Source organism: Oreochromis aureus, linkage group 13, assembly GCF_013358895.1.
Source record: "Oreochromis aureus strain Israel breed Guangdong linkage group 13, ZZ_aureus, whole genome shotgun sequence".
Classification (NCBI taxonomy): domain Eukaryota; kingdom Metazoa; phylum Chordata; class Actinopteri; order Cichliformes; family Cichlidae; genus Oreochromis; species Oreochromis aureus.
In genome coordinates this window covers 28,705,792-28,731,215 of record NC_052954.1, presented here as the reverse complement: position 1 = coordinate 28,731,215, position 25,424 = coordinate 28,705,792, and the positions used below count along the sequence as shown (strand labels likewise).

Sequence of the window (25,424 nt, the reverse complement as noted above, 5' to 3'; positions counted from 1 at the left end):
TCCTGCTCTGTCCTGTTTCATCTCATCTATACCTCGTCTTATCAAATCTTTCCTTGTTGAATATGTCACTTCAAGGAGCCAGAGTTTACAACAAAAAAAGAAAGAAAAAGGAAAAAAAAAAACAGTCCAAAGCTTTATGTCTGCCACAGCACAGTGAAGGGATTGATTTGTATGGGAGAGTAGGAGTGGATTTTTACAGTAAGAGAAAATCTCTTTTTAAACCTCCCTTGACCCCCTTTCACATCCCAGCATATATGTGGAAAAAAATGTATCACATCTGGTTCGAATAGCTTGCAGGGTTACAGAGGGGTCCAGCGGTTATAGTTTGGTTTTGGCAACAGTCAACTGTTGTATTTTTGTGGTGTCCTTGAGTGGACCTCCTCAGGCAAAACCTTAAATGTTAATATACATGGTGCAATGATGACACATCGGGGTAAAGTTGCATTGCTAGTCATATCTATAGCACAGATGTCACAGTTAACTATCCAATCAGACGAGGCAAAAACTGTGTGAACCTAAAATGATTCAAATGTAAAACAATTCAGACACGTCGGTTTGACATTATAAAAAAATATTCTAGTTTAAAGCAATGAGGTGACACAGTTTTCTGCTGTGACGCCACCTTGTTTTCTGTCAGGAGGCTAAACACCATGGCGAATGACACCAACAAGGCAAGAACTAACAATGACACAGTATCTGTGAGAACACAAAAGGGACAAATGTCGCCTTCGGGCTGTGATGTGGGAGCAAGCAGCACATTCTGCATCCACTTCTGTTTCATGCCGGCTACTTAGCTAATTCAGACATAATCCTTTAGTGTCATAGCTCGGGGATGGCCGCTGTTGACCGAGGTCAGTCCAAAACAGTAACCACAACTTTACGAATGCGTGTCTGCATCTGGATTACATAGAAGTTGCACAAGTCATTGCAGCTAAAATGTGCTAAAACTTTAAACATCATGCCAACAGAGTTTGTCACAGTCAACATCCATTGTCTTTACATGCAAAGATAATAATTAAAAAATGTCTGACTGTGCGTCTTTTCTTTTTTCTTTCTTCGATGATTCAGACGGCTTTTGATTTTCAAAACCATGCTGAAAGACTTCGTCCAATGTGAAAAGGGAAGCTGGCACAAAGGGGAAAAAATACAGCACATATAAACCTATCTCATTCCTTCTCCTTTATTCCTCATGTATGTCTTACTCTTTTTGTTCACGTTTTTCACACGAGGCACAGTGAGACCATTGTTTGCCTATACCTTCCCAGCACAGGCAATATGTGGAGAGAAAAGACCCACACTATCAGCTACATGCACAATCACAAACCATGCACTACGCTAGAGAGAGGTGTATATACACGTTTATACACGAATGAATCACCTTTATTATTACTGACCCTTAAAGAGAAAGGGAGTGAGGAAAAGTTTGAGAAGACAGAGGAGAAAAAAAGTGGGGTCAAGACTATTTTTTTCCCCTCACTATACTTCACAGACTTTTTCTAATGTTCTTTTAATGGCTGCTGTCGAGGTTTGGCTTACAAAAGAGAGAAAGCATTAGAAGCACAACGGAGAGAAACAATGACACAGGGAGTGTGAGGAGAAAGGAAGAGGCAGTGACAGAGAGAAAGAGAGGTGCATATTCTGTTTTTATTTAATGCTGGCATTACAAAGGCAAGTCTCCGGTGTCTAACACAGCAATACAATGATTAATTACAGCGGCTGAAAGGTTTGTTTTGGGGAAATGTTTAATGAAAATGTGTATTTGTCCTGGTTTATGTTTCCATTTTTACTTATCAATGTCCAACAGAGGAGTAAAGCTTTCCAATGACTCGATAAAGTAATGAGCTTTCATTTATTTATTTACTTAGTTACTAAAGATTTCAGCATTAACTGCAGAATGTTAAAGTACTGCTTTACGTTTATTACTGTGGAGTAATTGTCTCCCTTCAGCTGTTTACTTGGTGGAAATCTCTTTTGTGCCTCGCTTCAGTTCTGGAGGTACTAGCTGTGATTCCAGTAGGGCAGCCATTACAGCTACTCTGACTAAAGAGACACAGCATGAGAAACAACCAGTGAGCACGGCAATAGAGAGCGAGAGGGAAAAAACACTTTTTATTCAACATCTACTTCTACAAAAGACCCAAATTCTCAGTCTTAAAGAATTTGACTCCTAATCGTCATACAGTGTGCTCCATATTATAATGAATTCTGGTTAAAAGTAAAGAAATATAAATATTAATGAACCAAGTCAAATTTCAAAAAGTCAATATCAGAAGAGTAAAATCTAAGCAGACTGCTGAACTTATTCTGTTTGTCTCGGCGCTCACTTTAGTCACTATAAGAAAAGAAATGGTAAACACACTTTGGGGTTTTCAGTCATAACGGCCCACATGAATAAGATTGTATAATCACAGATAGTCACATACACAGATGCACATTCACAGCACACCATTAGATATAAATACAAACATTCTTAAAGACATATTCAGACCGTTAAACAGGCAAAAAAAAAATTTCCTCCTTGTTGAGTGAGGACATGTCTACCCGGGGCATGTCACATTGATTTATTTTAACCCTATGCTCTGACCTCTGTGTGACACATTCAACACACTCACACAAACACACACACATACACACACAGTGTGTGGAGCTACGCTCTCATGTTAGCCAATGAATCACAGTAGCCTACTCAAATACTTGACTCATGGATTAACAGCATCTCTACAAACCCCGAGGGAACGGCGCATATGCATTCACACACACACATATACAAACACACACAAACTCAAGTATGCTGTTCACTATTCTAATGTGATTCTTGAGTCATGTATTCTAGACATAGGAAACGGTCTGGCCAAAAGGCATGCTTGCCCTGGGGAGTCATTATCACTGTCTGTTTCAGCGCTGCGTTTTCTGCTTCTCTCGCTTTCTCTCTGTGTCTCGCTCCATCAGCCATTTGAGATATCAGAAAACTTAAGAAAACAGCAAAAGAATATGAGTCATAGAAGGTACAGCCATGCAGTATTATATAAATCCAATAAATTGTGAAGTTGATCTAATTTTTAAATAAAGGTTTGGGTTTTATTTTAAGAAATAGTATTATTTTAAACAGAAAAAAATTATTCCCAATAAAAAATTACTAAAAATCAATAGTGAGAGAATTTTGTTTTCAGGAAAATGAGTGAGAGTAACAGTTTGGTACACTTTTGAGTGCACCTCTACAGGATTGTTTCACATCTGTTAACTTCCTGATGAAGGTGGTTTGCATATGGAGCAGCTTTTGTAAACACTGTTCAGAGGATTTCTGTGTCCAGACTTTCCTGCAAACAATGTGGATTTAAAATCCTGAACAAGTAAGCAAGGAGCGTGTTCTTTTCTCATGCATTTCTCTTCTGTTTTGTACTGTTTCTACCAATGTGTGGCCTTATAACCATGCAACATATTTTCAGTACCAGCTCATCCTTCCAACTGCTTCAGTTTCTCTAACACTGAGCTGATTTTCCCTATGCTGTCTGTCCCTGATACTGTAGCTGGGCTTCATTGGTTAAACACTACAACTACTACTAATTATAACTTCATTTATAAAGCACTTCTTTCCAAGAACAAAGTGCTTCACATTTCAACAAAAGCACACATTTAAAATAAAACGTTTTCAGCTGTCATTTAAAGTAAACCACTCATTTAGCCGACCTACTAGTCTAAGTGGTTGTTCCAAAGTTTAGGTTCTACAACCTCAAAAGCGGGAGAACTTCTGGTTTTAAAATAAGATCATGGAACAATTAAGAGACCTTGATGAGCTCTTCTGAGAGGCCAACTGCTGTTATAAGGGTTCAGTAGCCCGTATTCGTATCCCAGGCCCATCCACATAGAGCTTTATATGTTATTAATACAATTTTAAAAAGGATTGTGAATTTTACAGAAAGCCATTAAAGCACACCAGGAAGAGGTGTAATATGTGCACACTGGCTAATTTTTGTTAGCAGTCTGTCCATTCTGGACTAACTGAAAATGGTCAATGGATGACTGAAAGATACATTAAAATAACCAAGCGGGAGAGATACTTAATTGAATACTAATGAATCAAAGTAAAGGTTTGATTTTTGCAAAGTTTCTTAAAAGAAAGAAACAATACTTGATGAGTTTTCAAATTTCAGGTTCAAATTTCAAATACTGCTCAAAAATAACATAAAGTCTTAGCTGATGACTTGACAATGGACGTGAGGGCGTAACAGTACGTAACAGTAGGACTGACCTCCTTAGAAACTGTCTGGGTCAAAGAAAGAGGTTCAGTTTTCACAGAATTACAATGAAGGGCAATTAAAGATGTCCAGTTAGTAATGGCAGAAAGCACATTCATTAAGGTAGGGAAGGCTGTTGAGGTTATTAGGCTCAACTGAAAATTACAGCCATGTATCATTAGCATAGCAATAGTATGCCTTTGAAACTATCAAGCAGGTGGCTCAGGGATAACGTATATAGTGAGAACAGAACTGGTCCAAAGATAGATCCCTGGGGGACTCCACATGCAAGGGGTGCAAAGGAGGACATACATGGGTTTATATGAATTTCTAAGTGTCTGTAAGATAAGTATGATGACAGCAATATGAGACCAGTGCCATTCATAATTTAATAATGCTGTTTCAGTGCAGACTGAAATTTGTCAAAGATATTGTTTCTTTCTACCACTAGCTAATGGCTAAGAAGGAGAGTAACAATCCAATCTCAACGTATCTGAATAGATGGAGAGAACGTTTTAGTAAGGTAAGAACCTACTTTATGAAGCTCCACAGCTTTGCAAGATATCAATATGATTTTTCACTTAATTTGAAGGGGTGCTCCAACAAACTCATCTGAATTCACTATATAAATAAAAACTAAATAAACAGAGAGAAAAGTTGCAAAAAAAATATGTATTTTTAAAGGTGCTTTGTTTGAATTTGACAGTGGGGTCACTTATTTGTCACCAAGCAAACCACACAATATCATGCTTGCATACACACTGATCATTTCTGAGCTGTCACTCTGTCTGCTGCTATCAATCTAGTCTGTTATTTTTTTCTTGTGTTTGACCTGACACGCATCTGACAGTTATTCAGAAAAATAACAGAGGACTTGTAGCAGGGAACCGGGATACTGGGGAAAGCAATTTATTTTGGACTTGATTTATTTTTACTTGTTAAATAAAGCTGACACTTAATTTGACACATCAATGACAGTTTGAGGTCCTGTTAATAGATTCTGCATAGCAGGTGTCAGCTCGTTGCACAACAAGTGCAAACGAGAGTTCATAATTTACGGGGGTTTTGTTGTTGTTGTTGTTGTTTTGCTGTTTTTAAAATCACTTTAAAGTTTTAACTTATTCTCTTTTAAATAGAAGATGTCAACAACCATTATTTATTTCGATTTTACAGCTATTTATTACTATAACTGTACAATTAAGAATTTTTTTCAGGCAATTATCAGGCAACCTTTAAGCTTAAAGAATTTTCCGAAAAATTATTCCTTATTTTCACAGGTTTAGTCACAGATATGTTTTTATCAAGGCACCATTTTTTGCAGCTGTGAAAGAAAAACAGCTCTGAGGCTTTTACAAATAAATGAAAGACAGGCACAAACACACATACATACACACCCACACACAGATATGTGCATCAATCAGAGGACTCAAGGATAATTAGCCAGATGATGAGCCGGTATGGGATTAACTGTCAACACTTCCTGGTTGGCTGGTCATGTGATCAACATGAGCCAATGAGCCCTGGGGGAATTTTCTCATCTACTGATCTATTGAATATTAAACACCCACACACAAACACATTCACATATGCATATACAAATTTTGCTCAATTGGTCCATGCCAAGAAAAATAAGAAGCACAGGACGGAATTTACAATTAGAATTAAAAGATTACTAGCACCTCTAGTTCAGTTACTTTAGAGTCAAACTGGTACTGGTACTGCACTGTTACAGTAGTAGGCAGTAGTAGGCCTACGTGCATCGCTGCACGGACGATGTGCAATTGCATCACAAATCACCTCTCAAGTGTGCCAGGTGGCTCACTCATGTTGGTGCAAATGGCGCATCAATATATAACCACTGGCCGGGAAAATAGCAGTGTTACTGTGGTTCAGTTCAGTGATATTATTTTCTTAAGTGAAGAATAATTAGACACACTTGTTTGCACATTTGCACTTGAGTAATGCGGTAAACTTTGTTTTCTTTTGTTTGACCTTTTTTTTTCCTCAGTGTTTTACCTTCAGAGACTACCTTCTCTCTTCTGTCATGAACAGAACATCATAAACCAAACTGAAGACAATAGATAAAAAGCTGCTGTATTTATCATCTGTTCTAATTGGTTGCTTAAAATGACATTTGCCTCTTGCATTCTAGTGGCTCCAGCTTTTCTTGTAATGGCATAGCAGCACAAGTAAAAGTAGAGTGGTTCATTTCTTTTTTTAACAAACACATTCACTTATCTTTGCAGATAAAATCTACCTATCTATTGTAGGGCTATTTATATAAAATTGAATGGAATTGAGTTGAATTGGAGTTGAAATACATTTTTTCATTGCTCTTATTAAATCTACTTTGCAACATGCTCATATCCACAGATTTCTTTTAAAACTACAGTCAGTGCTTTCTACTGACATTCATCGAGCCTTTTCTTGTAATGACCAAGCAGTTTGCTTCACAGCTCACCACTACAGATGGACAAATGAAAAACTGTATCACTCCTACTGACATAGTTGAGTCATCACCTCTGTGCTGTTTAATAGATCTGATCTATTAAATGGCATGATACTTTCAGTGTATCCAAAAGAGCTGTAAATAGTGACCAGTTTTTACCTCAGCGTTTAGTCTGATTGAAATGTATGGTAAATGGACTGGTTCTTATATAGCGCTTTTCTACTCTGTCTGAGCACTCAAAGCGCTTTACACAACTAATTCATTCACCCAATCACACCCATTCACACAAGCACTTCTTCTAAGCTCTAAGTGCTCTGTCTTACACATTCACACTCCGATGGATGCATCGGAGAGCAACATGGGGTTAGTATCTTGCCCAAGGATGTTTGGCATGCAGACTGGAGCAGCCTGGGATCGAACCACCGACCTTCTGGTTAGTGGCTGACCTGCTCTGCCACCTGAGCTGCAGCCACCCCGTAAATGTATCTGTTTGGGAATCATGATTTTTAATAAACCATCAAACCATATTTGCCTGCACATATTTTTGTTTGGTTTTTTTGTTTTTGTGTCACTGACCAAACCTGCTTTTTTTGATTCGCTCTCTTTCAGGCTGCTTGACAAGAAGAATAAGAAAACACAAATTGTGAAAGGAGAAAAAGAAGGCAGAAAAGCTAAACGAAGAAAGGCAGTGAGGTGGCAAGCTGGTGATGAGTATCTACAACAGGTCCCATTTCGGCTAATGAACTAGGAACCTCATCAACAACATTTTGGTTAAAAAAAGCAAGATACCACCTCAGTGGGAGCACAGCTCCACTGAGAGGAATCAGAAAGTAGGGGGCGGAGCAAAGTGTATAGTTTCAAAGGTTCGGCAAGATGGCGATGCTGATGATGAAGCGGCAGGGCCTCGGGCTACTGAGGGCCTTCCTGGTGTTGCTGGGAGTTTCTGCACTTTGTAGCGTTGCATTAGGAACTCGGAAAGGAAATGCTTCCTTGGATCAAAGGGGACACAGACACAGACATCCAGGTATGACAAAGCAATGCTTCAAAGTAATCTTGCAGCATAAATTCATAACTGTGAACATCCGAAAAACAACATTTTGCTTATCTTTTCAGAGGTTGTGTTAGTTTCATATTTTAAAATGATCAATTAGATCTGTCAGATTTTTACATTTTGTGGATTTCTTCATGCGGCATTGCAAAGTCTTGGCAGTCTTGGTACAGCAATTGTTACAGAAATAATTCCTTTTTATAAATGTAACTCTTAAAATCACATGAGGGATTTGAGAACTCACTACATTTAAAGTTTGCACTGAGCTTCTTCCGAAGTCATTCAGCGAGATGATCCTCAGTAGATTCATCCCAAAATATGTGATCTATCAAGTTATGCCTTGTTGTTAATGTATCATTAAATATCATATTAAACCCATTTCATCAACCTAATATATGACACATTACCCCCCAAAACATTTTGTGTTTCAGCTCAGAATATAAACCAATTAGGTACTCTGTCAAGTGAGTACATACCTGATTTCAGCCTTATTCCAAATTAACAGTTTCAGAGTCTGTAGCTTTAAATGCAAATTTAGTACTGCTGTCCCTTCCACAACAAGGCAGGACCACATGGCAGCTGATGTAGACATGAAAGCGTGTCTGAGGAGGAGAAAAAAAAGAAAAAAGAAAGACATTTTGATGCTTCTAACATTCAATCTGAGTAACTTATGTTACATGTAAGTTCCTCCTAAATCACAGCACACAGTAGTTATTGTCTTAAACTGATGTGCCTGGTGAATCTGTCAAATGATAAGGTTGTTATAAAATCAGCATTCTAGCAGTGCAGAACAGCAGCTTGGAAATAGCTTAGTTATAATGGGGTGCATTTCAGTCGCTATTTCATACTTGCTCTGTTATCTGTCAACAGAATCTGAAAAATATGCAAATAGGATCGGGTTTATTTGAATTCAGCTGTATTAAATATGAGTAAAGGTAAGCAGAGAAAGTAAGAAGAGAATAAAAATGTAAGGCCTATAAAGTCAGCTGAGTTTCATTATCTAAAAACTTGCAATTCTGACTCAACTTTACAATAATCAGAAGGCCCTGGCCTTGAGCGCAAACATAAACCTAACGGTCAGATTATCGACACTAACCAAAACATCCTTAAGCGTATTATCCTATTGTTTTGGTTATATATCACCATCTCAGGTGCTGGAAGTGTGTGCAGATATATGCTGAGCATTGCAGACAACAGATGAAGACTGCAAGGAAACTCACAAGAGCCTGAAAAAATGAAGTTCTTTTGGACACATTCTTTATTTTTCCCTCTCTAGACACACTGCCAACATGCAATTATGTTCAAAAACACATTTTTTTTCATTATTTTCCCTTTAAGATTTAAATATTAATGGTAATTCTTCCACATGTTCAAACATTGCTAATGCTCAGTGCAACCACAGACTGCTCCTTCTAGCCACTGTGGAGTTTCACTACAACAAAAAGAGGTTAAGTGACTTGCGAAGATTCCACATAAAAATCGACCCATTAAAGCGTGTGTTCTTCATACAATCCACCCACATTTTTCAGCTGGGATTTGAACCAATGATCCACACTTCTAAAACAGGCCACTCTGTTTACTCCCTCTCACACATTTTTAAGCTTACTAAAAAATACTGGAAAAACAACAAAAACAAAACAAACAAACAAAAATATCCAAAATATAACATAACAGCTGTTGTGGTGATAATTCATTCAACATAACATACAGAATGTGGCCTTCTATTTAACGTTTAACCATGAAATGACAGTTCATAATAAACATGTTGTGGACTATAATTAAATTAAGTAAAAGGTTTTGGTTATAACTGGATAAATATAGATGTGGTTCATATATATATATATATATATATATATATATATATATATATATATATATATATATATATATATATATATATATATATATATATATATATATATATATATATATACACTGGTGTTTTTGTATTTGTAGGTCACTTGTCGCTACATAGACACAGACAAAAGGTTGGGAAGGAGGGCCAAGTACTTCACAGGTCCAAACGAGGATGGGTCTGGAATCAGTTCTTTGTCATCGAGGAGTACACTGGACCTGACCCAGTGCTGGTGGGCAGGGTGAGTATAACAGTGCAAGTTAAAAAGAGAATCCTTCTTCAAACAAAATTAGCCTCTGAATAACTGTTTAATTAATAGCCACATTGCCCTCCAGTGGCAGTCACGGTGTGCAAGCTGACAGCAGGATTTAAATGTGGTTTTAGCATTTATCAAAGAGAGAGTGGGAGAAAGATAGAAAAACGAAAGAGGTCATGTTCTCACTCAAGGGTGAAGATGATTGGTGGTACTCCTCCAGAACAACACCATCGCTCAAACTGAGCAGCGGCTCTCATAACAAACAACAAATGATGTTTACAGAGCCCCATATTTCAAAGTCTAGGAGCTATAAAGGAAGAACAAGAGTTTAATTGAATGTTGAACATTCTTCATTTTTATAATAATATTTTAAGTCAGTAATTTATTAGTGTGTGCCCATCTAACATAGAACATTTCTAGCCTGTCTATCCCAGTCACCCGCTCCCTTTAGTTTGTAGACTTGGGAAATTGCAACCTCATCTGGCATCTGCCAGGCAGCCAAGCTAGTCTGTGTCTTCCAAATTTGCCTTTTGACCAGACTTTCTGCCTTTATGTGGAACTGTCTAAGTTTCACGTATATTGAAATATGTGCATGTAATTCAAGCTAAACTCAGTTTTGTCTCCAATTTATCAGCTCCACTCAGATGTAGACTCAGGCGATGGAAATATCAAGTACATCCTGTCCGGTGAAGGTGCAGGAACAATCTTTGTCATTGATGACAAGACAGGCAACATCCACGCTACAAAAACTCTGGACCGTGAGGAGCAGGCCCAATACACGTTAACAGCCCAGGCTGTGGCGAGAGACACTAATAAGCCTCTGGAGCCTCCATCAGAGTTCATAGTGAAAGTTCAGGACATCAACGATAACCCTCCTGAGTTTCCACATGGGCCGTACTATGCCAGGGTGCCTGAGATGTCCAATGTTGGTAAGTAGCAAAAGAAACATTAAGAGAAATGTGGGGAAAGCAAGATTTTGTATTGAGACAGAGTCAAAGAAAACAGGGAAGGGATACAGTAAAGAATGCTTAAAAGTCTAAGAAATCTACAGCTGGTAAGAAGAAAGTTATATTAGACACAGAAATGCTTCAGAAAAGTTCGGTACGACTGGCAAACATACAATTTGGGGGACTTTAAATTGTATTCACGCAATATTGGGAAAATATTTGTAGTATCATCAAGGAGTGAGGGATGGTGACAAACAAAGATAATGGATAAACATAAAGAAACACAATTAGTCCCAATTTTAAGTTTTCCCAGACTGGAGACTTTCTCTAAAAATAAGACTTTTTCAACATTTTGTTGGTTTATCTGTAAGCCTATCAAATGGCATTGTCCCTATTTCAAGTCACGTCTTCTTACTTTTGTTAAGATTCAAGATTCAAGATTTTTTATTTGTCACGTGCATGGTTATACAGGTATAACACGCAGTGAAATGTGACCTGATATGCTCCACGACTGTGCAAAGAAAAGAAGAGAGAGACAGACAGAACTTTATATACAGCAAATGAGTATACACAAAGAGGACATTATGTACAGCAAGTGGGTGAGTTATGTACATTATATAAATAGAAATAAAATAAAATAAAACAATCTGGAAATTTACAGCTTATAATATAGCTAATATAGCACATTTAAACAAAACCAGAGATGACCCAAACTACTGTTCAGTTGGGGCAAACATATCATAGTCTTCACAATAAAAAACCCCACAAAAACAACCACAAATGAATTTTGACATAAATTAAATACAAAGTGATAAATAAATATAATATAGAATTTCACTGTCATTGTTTTCATTTATTAATGTTGAATGAGAACTGGGCTACAGAAATATGTTCTTGTCTGAGAATAGCTAATTAATTAAATAATAACCACCTTAATGCATAAATATTAAAAATTTTAATCCTGGTTTTGACATTGATTACCAGAGCAATGGTTTCAAATCATATATCAGAAATGTCAACCTTGCATTTTTAACAGGTATTTTCTTGGAAAATGCAGATATCCTTTTGCTAAACTAACTAAAAAGTTTAGTTTTAATTTAGTAGTAGTTTTGGTAGTTGAACTGAAAATTTGTCTGCATATTATTTTTCTGCTAAACAACACCATTGCCATATTAATCACTGAATGCGAATGCAGGAAATGTGACAGAGAAGTGCATATCAGACAGCACTGTTAGCTGAAAAGTTCAACTCATGAGAAATCCTCTTTTTTTCTTATATGAAGGGCTAAACCACAAGCAGAATTGTGGAATTATTTAGCACCATATTGGCACAGGCAAGAGTTTCTACCACCCCCTTAAGAGTCTCCCTATTTAGAGCTTCTGATCTTGGAAGATTTTCTTTCCAAAAATTATGTGGTATTGGAGTGTTCAGCCCCTAGATACTGACCTGAAATGAACCACACTGGCAGCGGTAAAGCCTGAAACAGTGGAAGCATAAGAAATCCCTTCCCTGAATGGACTGGACTTCCAAAGAAAGAAGTCTGAAAGAGTTCTGTTTAGGCTATTTTTCACCCATCCGCTACATAATCTGAAACCTGAATGCAGAAGTCTGGCAAACAGAGATCACCAGTTGCCATGAGCCACAACCACAGAAGTGGAACAGAAATAAAAGCTGTAATTTGACTAATTAGGTCTATGTAGCCTGATGGATATCAGACTTAGAATGGATAGAAAAGCCAATTTCTTTCAAATTATCATTCTTGGTAATTTATCACGGTGTACTTATAACCACATTCAGAGCCAGGCTGAATAAAATTTCCTTGCAGGTTTCTGTTATGCAGAACCTGGTTAATTTTGCGTGGAGCATGATTGTGGTGCTCACATGGCTGCAGCTGGAAAGGTAAATATTAAAATAGAAGATGTAGTGGAAAAAAGGCTGTAAAGAAGCCAAATGAACAATTCAATAACACATGATTGATGTGAAGCACTCAAAACCCAGCCAAATTCATGCTGTTGCAAGAACTTAGTAACAGCCATGTTGAGCTTTTAGTCCCTGAAAGAAACAGTTTCTACATTTACTAGGGTTGGTTGGTTATGGGGAAAAACAAATGAAAAAAAACCCATTTCACCTATGTAACCGTTTGCAACTTTCACTTTTTCTAGATTGATCTTGCTAACCAAAAGCTTTTACTTCTGTCCTCCGGGCTCAAGATGAACTGTGTGAGTTTGAGCTTTAGTTGGTTTTGAGTTTTTTTTCCCCTTGAAGACTAGAAATAATACAAAGCTCTTAAACATATTTGAGTCCTTGTGTGGGCCCTCATGGTTACTTCATGCAAAATAAAGGAGGTTGTAATCAGATTCATCATGGATATTGAAGCTCATGAAAGAAGTTACTGATTTATCACAGGAGCAGATTACGGTTGGAGTTTGATGCCTAGGCTCCGAGTTTATCACTACCCACAAATAGAACATAGAAATTGGAGAGGGATGATTGAACATCCCCCCCGGGGCCTACAGGTGGATGCTGGGGTGGTGGAGGGGTTGAAACAGCAGGGGGTAATGAAGGGAAGTATTGGCACTGAAATGCCAGAGGGAAAGATGAAACATATTGGAGTTTGAATACAGCACCAAATTGGGAAGTTGTGCTTGGTTTGTGACAAGTGTGGTGTATCTGGGTGTACGTGCAGTACAGCTCCAGTTGCTTGACTAATCTCACAGGCTACACTCCATTGAAGAAGGACAGAAAGAGAAAAAGATATAAAAATTAAATAAAGATAAAACCTACAAAAGTAAAAGTAAGAAGTTAGTCTTTTCCTGATTTATTAGTGTAAAAAAAGTTAAAAATATTATAACTTTATAGTCACAAGCTAAGCTAATTTTGACTTGGGTGGTGACAAAAAAACCCCACTTTATTTGCCTGTTTTTATTTTATTTATTTTTTTATTTATATTAACAGAGCCGGTAATGATACACGTCTAAACCACTTTTAATACTATGTTTCTTTAGCGAGCAGCACAGGTCTAGCGAAAAGAAACACCTTTCTGAGTTACATCGGAAAAGCAAAACTTCAATAATAATGCAAAGTTAATAGAATGTATTTCACACTTCTGCAAATTTAATTTACTTGGCCTATTTGCTCAGCATAACTGTGTCTGCTGAGTTAACAGGGATTTACTGGATGCAGATGCTTTGGGTGAAAACATATCTGTGAAATGTCCATTTTTGGGGGGGAACTAAGATAAACTGTCATGTTTCGGGCTCAACAACCATGAATTTTTCAGATTATCCAAAGAGTTTTGAAAGGTTTGCATAAATCCATGGGGTTGTTGAACTCTGTCAGAGCACGGAGGAAATGCTGTTTTATTTAAAACATGAAAATCACCAAAATTGGAGACTGGATGTTTCCACCAGACAATGATGAAATGTAGAGAAATAATAGTGGAGACCAGCCCCACAGGAGCCCGTTCAGCCGCAGTGTCTGAGAGACAGGAGAGTGTTTTTCATTCCCTTTCCCATCCGGCTGGTGCAGGCAGGTGAATCGGCGCACATTTTTGTGACAAGCTTGTTTGTCAAACCATTCCTGAACCGAATCACTAAGGTAGAGCTATCTCTTCCTGACTTTTTTGTCATGTCTGTGTTTCTGTCCTGTAGGTACGTCAGTGTTGCAGGTGACAGCTACAGATGCTGATGACCCCACCTACGGCAACAGTGCCAGACTGGTGTACAGCATACTGGAAGGACAACCCTATTTTTCTGTGGAGCCTCAGACAGGTAAGGCTGCAAACAAAACCCTGAACTAGGCTTATAATCGTCTGCAACACAACAAAACACAATGGCTCAAAGGCCTTGATGTTACAGTGATGTAGTATACATGCAGGTCTAAGATCGACTACAAAAAAGGCTTGTCATGAACGATACAACAATGCGTTTCCCGTTTATTTCTCTGCACGGTGTCTTTGTATCACCTGGAGTTAGGACGTGGGGAAGGCACAACTGCCAAATCAAAAGGAATTAAGACCGCTACAAACAGTGAACAAATTTTAACCGTCACAAAATTTTAAAGTGAATATAATTAATTAGGAAAAATAATCAATGCAATTGACTTTAAACTCTACTATTGTAGTGCCTTCTGCCAGGCATCTCATAAAAACTGGTTGCTGCAAAGAGCAAACTCAAAACCTCTTTTTAATTCTTCCACATTGCCATCTTCTACTGCTCTTAATGTAAAAAAGCCAAGAACTCTGTGCTAGAGGGATCGTGTAACAACACATCCTTTCCAATGAAATTGGTGAGGAAAAGAAGGCAAGCTGTAGAAAGAGGTCCCCAGCGGACATTCAGCTTTGGTCCCTGCAGAGCTGAGGCCTAATATTTGGGTTTGCATTAAAAGAAGAAATTGGATGTAAGGAAAGAGGTTAGGGCAAACACTGAGCTGTGCTAGGTCAGAGAGAGTGAAGAAGAACTGAAAGTGAGAGGTTAGGGTAGAGAAGGAGAGAGAAATTGGTTTACAGAGAGATAGTTCATGGAAAGAGAGTGGTTAGGGCACAGAGAGGCAGAGAGATTTGGGCAGAGTAAATCTGGCTAATCAAACCAGTGTTGGGTATTTGACTGGCTCAAATCCATAGCTCACATTTCTAATTGGTTTGGAGATTATCAGCTTTCCATGCTGTCACAGACATACGCACACACTTTTGGCATAATATGACAGCAGAAAGCCTCTCTGACACTGCAGCTAGACATGTGCAGAAAGAAAGAGAGAGATGGAAAGAGAGTAGTGGGTGATGAATTAAACAGAGAAAAATCACTGGGGCTTGAAATAGATAAAAATAAGACTTCACAAATGTTCTACTAGAGTTCTTATTTATTTAAATGATGAGTGATGATGCGTTCTCTTACAAAATGAAGTATCTTGAAATAAATGCATTGTAAATTGGTAGTTTTTATTTAGCAACCGATAGTGTTTTCAAAGTGGGATTTGTTTAACATTTTCATTTATTAATTTCAACGGGTATACAATTCCTTATTGTAATTCTTAATAATTTGTAATGACATCATGTAAAATGCACATGATGTACATGGTGTGACAAAACACGAGTACAGTAGCATATACAACACAAGAGTAGATATGCAGACATCTGCTGTTTTTTTCATCATTCAAAAATCCATAAAACCTCACCCACAAGCTTCCAGTGGTTTTGTTTTCCAGAAAGGCTAAAAGAAGGCATTATTTTAGCATTAATTTCATGTTACCGCTCTGTCTGCTCAGGTATAATTCGTACTGCCTTGCCAAACATGGACCGTGAGGCCCGCCAGGAGTACGATGTCGTCATCCAGGCCAAAGACATGGGTGGTCACATGGGAGGGCTGTCAGGGACCACAGAAGTTAAAATCACCCTCACAGATGTCAACGACAACCCTCCAAAATTTCCACAGAGTGAGTAAACGCCTACGTTTTCTAGTTATCCATCTATAATATGTACTGTATTGTGTAGCTGTACGTCATTTTCCTCGGGTTAGGCATTTCCATTAGAGGTGTGAAAGTGTCAGACCTTTTACCAAATGGCACCAGAGCTATTACACTGTATCTGAACTTCCAGTCTGGATCTTCCTAGCCTTTTCTGCACCATGCAATAATCACCAAAGGTCAGTGCAAGGGCTTTCAATACACTGGTTGTTGTGCATAGTGTCATATCCTGGAGTATCCCCCGGCATGTATGACTGTCTTTGGATACTAGCTAGAAATTCCCTAGGGCACTGGTTGAATTACATATTAGCAGCACAATGAAAAAAGCGGATCTCTGGATTTGTGAAGAACGGTAGAAGGAGACAGAGGCACAAAATTTGAATATTTTTTAATTCTACTTTTTTTACATTTTTCATGAGAAGTTTATATTTTTATCTAAATCTATTTCTCTGTATGACAGATGATACAGAACTGCCAATGATTCTATTAATAATCTATTAATAGAAATTCTTTTCTTTTCTTTTCTTTTCTTTTTTGGCTCCTCGGTGACAAAATAAACAACCAGTACAATGATAGTGATTTCTCTAGTTCCATTTAATACTGTACAAAGTCAAAAAATGCCCATCTGCTGTAAATCCATTCTATATGATTTGGAAGTTTTGGAAATGGGCTTCTAAAACTCAGCAACCTTACCTCATTTGGATAATGATGATCTCCCATTCAAGTTTTGCGAAAGTCTGTACCATTTCCAGCACGGTTGCCATGTCCTGTCAGGTTACCTTTTGCTTGTGCCTCTGAGTGGCCTGCTGGATCCTCCAATGTGATTTAAATCTCCAGAAGTGGATGAAATCATGGCAAGGTAAATATGGAGAGCAGGGGCAAGCGGTGAGCAAATATTGTGTGGTAAGTCCAAAGAACTCCTGCATTTTCAATGTGCTCTGTGCTGGCACATAATGGCACACTGACATGCACGACAGTTCAGATCATTTCCTCTGAATGTTTCCCCCAGATGCCTCAGGACAATACAGTAAAACTCTGTGTTGACAGTCTCACCCCGAGGAACCAATTATTGGTGCACAACTCTGTGAATGCTGAAAAAATGATAAGCATTCTCTGGGTCTTGTTCCACACCCAACGTGCTTCCTTCAGGCTTGGGAACTCTAGACTTTTTCACTGAAACCCTTTGGAGACCCAGCTCTCATCAGCAGCAATGATCTTCCATAAAAATTCAGATCAGTTTGGAAACAAAAGATAATGTTTGCTATCTGTGTAAGTTTGGGGTCCACAGTGCAACAGCAGAGTGCACAGTGCTAGTTGTCAAAACGGGACCTAGAGAGTGCAATATATATTTAAAAATGGCAGCCATGCTGGAAGTTTTCTTTGATGCCTGCGAAGTTGTTGAAAGAGAGATTGGTCAAATTTATGCCAGGTAAGGTTTTTGAACTTTCTGATCACATCTCGTGCACGGCCAAATAGCAAATATTCAGAGAACGATTTAACCTCTCTGGTTCTCCTCAAAGAGAAACATCCTAAACCTCAGCAAGGATTCACACCAATGCATTTTTTCTTTGCAACCACTTCCCAGTGGACCTTCATGTCCACCTTTCATTCATCTTATACCCCACTTCTTTGCCATTTTGTGTTATGGCTCTTTTTTCCTTCATCATTCTGTCCTCCCCTCCTATAGCGCTGAGCAGAAGGGCTCCTGGCAGAGATTCTGCAGAATAGCTTCAGGAATGGATGGAGAGAAGAAATGGGGAGAAAACAAGAGATGAGGGATCAGGATTTAGCCTGTGGAGAAGCTGAATAGGCAAGAAAAGGGAGAGACATGAGCAGAAGCAGTGAGGGAGATAATGTAAAAGACAGGGAGAGAGAAAGTCAAAACCACCACTCCGGTTCCTGTATATTATAACAAGCTGACAGCTGTGTTGCAATGCAAAGCTGAAATGTGATGCTGTAGGCCACAACAAAAGGACATTTGAGGGAGTTTAGATGGAGAGTTTTATGAGCAGTGAAAAACTCCTCAAAAGGCAAGACTTCTTCTCCAGCACGTCTTCTTCAGTGAGCACGAGAAGCATATATACAAGTTTCCATACTGGCATATGCATGTTTCTTTAATAATGCCACATGTTCTTACACAGTGACAGATGGTGTAAAAAAGGAAGGGAGAGCCTAAAACCTTAAGTGGCTGATTTACTAACGCAAATTTTGTGGAAAACTTTAAACAAAAGACTAGTAACTGACCTAAAAAAAAAAAAGTAGCCCACTTCATAATCTCCTTTAAGCCAGCATATGTGCTTTACCAACCATGGAACGCTTTGCAATCCACTTTTCTTCATGAGCCAGGTGAAAAATATTCAAGAGACAGGATCAAGTCACACACATAGCCACATTATGTCTAAATAACCACATTACTTACTGCATCACTGGCAGTTTTACATCTGTAATGTAAGACAACGTACCAAATAACAATATGTTGTGGAACTCGGTACCCTTGTCAAAAAATAAATAAATAAAAAGTAAAAGCAGGACAACCACCTGCAAGAATATTCTCCCAGATGGTGTGAATGAGGACAGTGATTACTTATTTAGTAGTTGGGCAGAGTGAGAGAGAGGAGAGGAAGAAAAAAAAATTGGAAAATGAGATAAGAGTCACCAAAGAAAAACGGAGTCTGAGAGACAGCAAAAATAAAACAGATACAAAGATGGAATAAAAATAAAAAAGATAAAAACACACCGAAAAATAATGCATATATATGGCACAGCTAGACTCCCTCTTGTGTTCTAGCAGCTTTTCAGCTTCCATTCAAGCTGCTGTATTTTTTTCCTTTCACTCCAAGGCTTGATGTCTCTTTCTCTCAGAGACTTTCTGTCCCTGCAATTCTCTCTCTTTTCACCTCATTATCAAGCGTCATTCGTTTGCAGCCTCGAAAAATCCATCACAGCACAGACAGGAGTAGGAGCAGAAAAACAAAGGCAAATAGCAATTGATTGTTCTTTAACTCTCTCTGACTTCAGTCTTTATTAGGCTGACATGACAGAGATGGTTTTGTTAAATACTGTTAATATATGTCAGCCGCAGCGCTTCTCTCTCATTCTTGTTTGAACAGGAACAATGGAGAACAAAGCAGATAATAAAAAGGCGTTTGAAGTGGTGAAAGATCTTTTGGGCGATATCTATTTGCACATCATTTACCTTCAGTGACTTCTATTACAGAACTGTCTATTCTCATAAATCTTGGAAAAATTAAACTCATCTTGGAACTTTAGTTTTAGCTCTTCTGTCTGATTTAGGTAGAATGGAATGCATAACTTCTTTTAACCGCTTTTCCAATGTTGGGTTGCAGGGGGCTGAAGCCTATGTCAGCTAAGACGAGTCAAAGTGTGCAGAACATTTTAAACACGAATGCTATGAAGACTTTGAGCGAGTTTAGTCAGGAAACAGCTGCATTGCATCACACAGCTATAGTGATGTTCCCCACTCTCATCATGTCCTATCCAAATGTGGTGGCCTGTTTAAGCTGCAGAGTTTCCCTTCTCTCCCTCTGCCATGTCAGCACCATTGCTGCCCACTATTAAACCCCTCCACAGCCCCAGCAGCCACCTGTAGGCTCCAGGGGATAATATTGTGTTACCATTCCCCAATTATATGTAGATTCCAAACGCCAACTGTATTCTGCTGCTCTAATAAATCAGTAATTTCAAATGCAAGTTGTTTAAATGAAATAAAGGGTCCAAACACTGATAAAAATATCAGGAGTGACAATATTTTTGAGTAGAAATCTCTTCAAACGTGTGCATAGGTGGAATTACTGTTGATAGTTTAAACAAATATGCTGTTATGCAATTTGGTTAATCTTTAAACCGAGGCTTTATGTGCTCTTTAGGCAAAGAGTATTTAATTGCAAACTCAGTCCACGCCCACCACAATATAATTAACCACACCACAGGCATATTAGTTCTTCAGACATCAAACTTCGCTTCTGAGTTTAAATTCCATATATCACAACACATCAAAATCACAAGTCTGACTAGGAAATTACTGAGTAATAAAAGGCATCATTGTTCTAAAGTCAGTCATCAGATAAAACTCCCGACCCAAGAGATTGTGGTCATTACACAAATTACACTTATTAGACGTTTCATTAGTGTTTATATCTGAACATGGCCGATTTATGAGCTTATAGTCTGTGGGAGTAATGACAGTAGCCGAAATCTCTCTCGCTCTCCCTGGTATGGGAGACTAACCTGTGCCTGACTTTTTGCAGTAACGAACTCAGTGAATTCATATTTGCTTCCACTGTCATCTTTAAATGTAAATGTACATTTCCTGTATGTGACGCGCTTCATTTTAGCCTGCAGCCAGGTATGCCAAGCTGCCTGTGTGTTCTGTCATACAATGTTTAACTCAGCCGCCAGAAGCCATTGATGTTAAGCTACTTAGCAAAAGCAAGAATAGAATGACAGGAGAAGAGAGAGGAAAAGGGGCAAAGTGGGGGGATAGGGATGAAATGAGCTTTTAACCAAAATGGTACATAAAAAGAGGAGGAGAAGAGGAGAGACAGGGATGCAAGAAATAGAACGATGAGGGAGGAGAGGTGAGGATGAATGACGAGATTTGGGAGGATGGAAAAGGGAGAAGCACAGGAGAGATAAAGAGGGCAAAGATCTTAGCAAATAGAGTCAAACAGCACAGAGGAGTTTAAAAGGCAGGGACAGAGATGAAGACGAAAGATGGAGAAGAGGGATTTGGTGAAGATCGATGGAGATGTGAGGAAAAAGTAACAGGCCTGAGGGTGGCAGGAGGGATTTAGGCTGAATGGATCAAGTCCTGTGAATCGCTCAGAAGCCACATGACAGACTGAATTTCATGATTCACAGGGTTGCCACACCTGGACAAGCAGGATAAACACGCTAACGGTGTACAGCCCATAAATGTAGAGTTTACTTTGTGTTCCATGCCCAAATCTTGGTGTAGGAAGAGGCAAAGAAGAGGCGAGGAGGAATTGAGGAAAGACAAACAAGAATAGGAAAATGTGGAAAAGATAGAGGAAGAAAGACTTGGGAAAAGAAAATAAATAAAATGATAGCGCTGAGAGGAGAGCGGGGGGTTTTTTTATGAAAAAATAAGCAGAGAAAAATTAGATGAAATGGGGAGGAGTGGTTCAGGTAGAACTGAGGGGAGAGATAATAAGAGCACAAAAAAGGGAAAGGAAAAAAAAACAGGGGAGCGAGTAGACATATGGTCATACTGTTCTCATTCTGAAAACCAGGTGTCTGCTTCTTCACATACCCACACACACAAACACACACACACACACCTGACACTACAGGGGATATTAATATCCTTTGGGCCATATGAGACAGATGGTATAGTTCATGTTAATCCCTCACTGCCCTCCAAAACTGACCCTGCCTCAGATAGTAAACACAGTGGCAACCAGCCAAGGATTGAACAGTGTTGAATACAAAAGCAAGCTGTGACCAAAAGTCATCACTATCATCACCAAGAAGCCGACACACATATTTTTATATTCCAGGTGTGTACTCGATGTCTGTGTCAGAGGATAAAGTCGCAGGAGAGGAGGTGGGCCGTCTTAAAGCTAAAGACCCCGACCTTGGAGACAACGGACTGGTGAATTACCGCTTAATAGATGGAGACGGAATCAACATGTTTGAACTGACCACTGACTCCGAAACCAGAGAAGCTGTCATTAAACTGAAGAAGGTAAGAAAAGAAAGAAAAAAACTTAGCAAGTTAAAACTGCACCTCCTCCCTTGGGTTTGGTTCACCAGATGGAAGTCACTCTCTTATCTTAACTATGTAGCCATCTCTTTGGACCCCAACTAATTCTTAAAATATTTAGCCCTTTAGCTATGCTAACAGTATTTGCTGATTATGACAGTTTAGAGTGGGTTTTTAGTACTTTTTCAAAGGAGTAACGCATTGGTCTGGACAACCAAACAATAGGGTGAAACTCATTTTGAAGCTCCCTTTGTTCTTAATTGATTCACATGGGTTTATGAGTAAACCTCTTTTACTTTATTAGATTGTTTCATTTTATCACTTGATAAACCACAAAGTTGGGGCAAAGCAATAGACATGATTGGCAACAATTCTCGAGTAGGGTGTGTCATTCAAGTTATAATCAGTTGGTACTAAGAGGCAAATGTGCGAGGAAATAATTCCTCCACATCACCGTTTTACATCACCATCACCAGTCTGAGCCAGTTGATACAAGGTTGGATGCTTTCATGTTGCTTATGCCAAATTCTGCCACTACCTTGGTAATGATAAATCTTTTTTGGACTGCTTTACCCAGTCTGGCAGTCTGGCCATTTGCCTGTGACTTCTGACATCAACAAGCATCTTAACCCAGAAACTGACGCACACTGGATATTTTCTTCTTTTTCGACTATTGTCTATAAACCCCAGAGATGGTTGTGTGGGAAAATCCCAGTAGATCAGCAGTTTCTCAAGTACTCAGACCAGCCTGTCTGACACCATCAGCCATGCCACATTCAAAGTCACTTAAATCAACTTTCTTCCCTCTATTGTGAATTTTAGTTTGAACTTTAGCTGGTAGTCTTGACAACATGCTGTAGTGCCCAAATGCACAGAGTTGCTCTCATGTAACTAGCCAGTTTGCTTTTACACGCAGCTGAAAAGGTATACCAAATAAAAAATGGCTGATAAATGCTTATTTGATGTAAGCAGTGAATTGCAATGCATCTTATCAGTATCAGTTTGATACTGTCGTGCTGAAAAAAAGGAAATTTCCTATGAAATACATCATCTTTTGGTTCTCTAAAGCCTGATTTAATTAGACAGTAATAATGGTGCCTTCACAGGAGGGCTGTGGTTAACCAAAGAAAATATAAATTGACTGAACTCATTCACATTCTACCAGCTGTTCTAGGGGAGGAGTGGGAGAACTGGAGTCAGCATAGTTTTGACATTTTTACTTCCATCTTACCGGCTGTTGAACTATGTTATGCAAACTACTGCAGAATTTACACAAGTAAATGTACATGCGAAAGTTAGGCTAAGCACTTTCTGTTTGGGTAGTTGGTAGTAGGTTAGGTTTTGGTATGTCCTTCATTCAATACAGAGTTACCATGTGTACTAATGCACTAATCCAGAACTATCACCGGTGCTGGCTTTAGAAATGGGTGCGGATAACAAGCCCAAATATCCCTGTCCTTCTGCTCTGTAGTCCAGAGTAAGTCTCCTCCATGATCTCTAAAAACAATTTCAGCTTTTATTTTTACAGTTGGATAGTTTCTCACTTCACCCGAGTTCATCTTCAATGTGCTTCAAGATATAGGAGCAGCTTTTCTGGACATTATTTATAAATGGTTTCTTTGGATGGTTGAGTTTTAACTTACATTTGTGGATGTAACATTAAACTGTTTGCTGACAGTGAGATTCTGAAGAGTTCCTGAGCCCATGCAGTGATTTCCATTACTGAGCAGTGCCTGTTTTTAATGCAGTGCCACCCAAGGGCCTGTAGATTATGGCCATTCATTATTGGTTTTTGACGTTATCTTTCCCTACAGAGATTTGTCTTGATTCTTTGAATCCTTTAATCAAATTATATAGTTTAGATGATGAAATCCCTAAACTTACTGCCATTGTTAGATTATTACATGTTCATCTGGAACTATTTACCCATGTAGTCTTTTACATAGATTTTAAGCATTTTTAAGCAATGAACATTTTGGAAAAGGAGAATGCCATTTCTCCTTTTCAACATTTTATTTGTTCTATTTCCAATTAAATATAAATGTCTAAAGGATTACAAAGTTATTTAATTCTGTTTTGCTTGCATTTTAAACTGCAGGTTATAGTTATATGACTTTCTGGTAATGAACATTTTGTCAAAGGTCTGTTATTTGACAGTGGCTGTTTCAACAGCTAGCTCTTATGGAAACTATGCGTGCGTCATTGCACACTTTTCAATTTGCCAGCAGAGAAATGCAGTTGAGGCAGCACTTTTTCTATAGAAAAAGCAATTTAATGTTAGCCTCAGCCAAGCCAGACTTAAACCACTGTCCATATTTGTGTGTTGAAGTACTGCATTAGGAAATAAGTGAAGCCAAATAAAGGGAAAAAAAGAAATAAAAATATCAAGCAAGGGTTGAAGCAGCTCAAAAATGTTGTTCTATTCCCTTCCCTGAACCTTCACAGTTTCATATTGTTTGATATGACCACCAAAGTCCATGGTTGTGTCTGTGAGAGTGAGAGTGCATTAACTTTCATGCTTCCCTAGGCCACAGAGCTCATCTTCTGCACTGTTACTGTAACCCACACATGCACGCACATACACACAGTACAACTGTGGCTTTCAGTGATCCAGCTCAGCACACACAATTACTTTTTCTCAGTCTCTCTGTCTTTCTAATGCCTGCACACAACCAGTCCCTTATTCTCTCAACTGTACCCCGTCGATCCCGCCATCAGAAATGCATACAATGCTCTGTCAGACACGCAGAATTTCACTCATTTCTTCTTTTTTTCTCTCTCTTTGACGAACAAACACACACACACAAATACACACACACAGAAGCATTGTTGTATATGTAGCTTCAGGTCAGGATTATGAGTTGAATCTTCCACTGAGCTGCACTAGTCTGCTTCTCCCTCCCAGGACATCCGACCCCTAAATCTCTCAGTTAAAAAAAAAGCCTTTATGGTCATATTGTTAATGTGTCAGGAAAAATAGGAATGAAATGTACACTCAAATCTCTCTTTGTTCAGAATGGGACAGAAAGACTTTTTTTCTTCCTAAATTCCAAACCAAGTCCAATTTAGTAAAAGACTTGATATTGAAATATGTAATTATATGCTTGGATGATTTACGATGTCATTTGTGGTAAGTTGCATTCCCTATCCAGACAGCAATGACGTTACTTAAAAGAACAGCCACCCTTAACCCACAGTTCGCTTTTACTGATGCTGTGGGAAAATCTCTGTGTGAATAAATCGATACAAGTCAGTTTCATGTTTTTTTTTTCCTCCCTCACAATCGTCTGCATGAGTGAATCCTTTCCAAGTCAGAACTCTAGGATGGCATTAAGACTGCCAGGGTTAGGAGTACTCTTCCCACTGGTGTCACTAAGACTAAGCATAGAAATGAGTGAGTGATAATTCTGCTCTCCTCTCTTGATAGC

The 25,424-nt window shown here is 38.6% G+C and overlaps 1 protein-coding gene across 2 annotated transcripts in view; it reads left to right on the top strand.

Moving 5' to 3' along the window:
• The window catches only part of cdh11 (cadherin 11, type 2, OB-cadherin (osteoblast)), an 88,619-nt gene that overhangs the window by 48,273 nt on the left and 14,922 nt on the right, over positions 1–25,424 (top strand). The window contains exons 1-7 of one of the 2 annotated variants that reach the window (XM_031743893.2): positions 4,741–4,758; positions 7,294–7,708; positions 9,689–9,828; positions 10,478–10,772; positions 14,441–14,560; positions 16,053–16,220; positions 21,791–21,978. In XM_031743893.2, the coding sequence (XP_031599753.1) occupies positions 7,558–7,708; positions 9,689–9,828; positions 10,478–10,772; positions 14,441–14,560; positions 16,053–16,220; positions 21,791–21,978 (1,062 nt within the window). In that variant the 5' untranslated portion in view covers positions 4,741–4,758; positions 7,294–7,557. Of the gene's footprint in view, positions 1–4,740; positions 4,759–7,293; positions 7,709–9,688; positions 9,829–10,477; positions 10,773–14,440; positions 14,561–16,052; positions 16,221–21,790; positions 21,979–25,424 lie in introns of those variants that run through there. The other variant, XM_039621854.1, reaches the window with a different exon arrangement.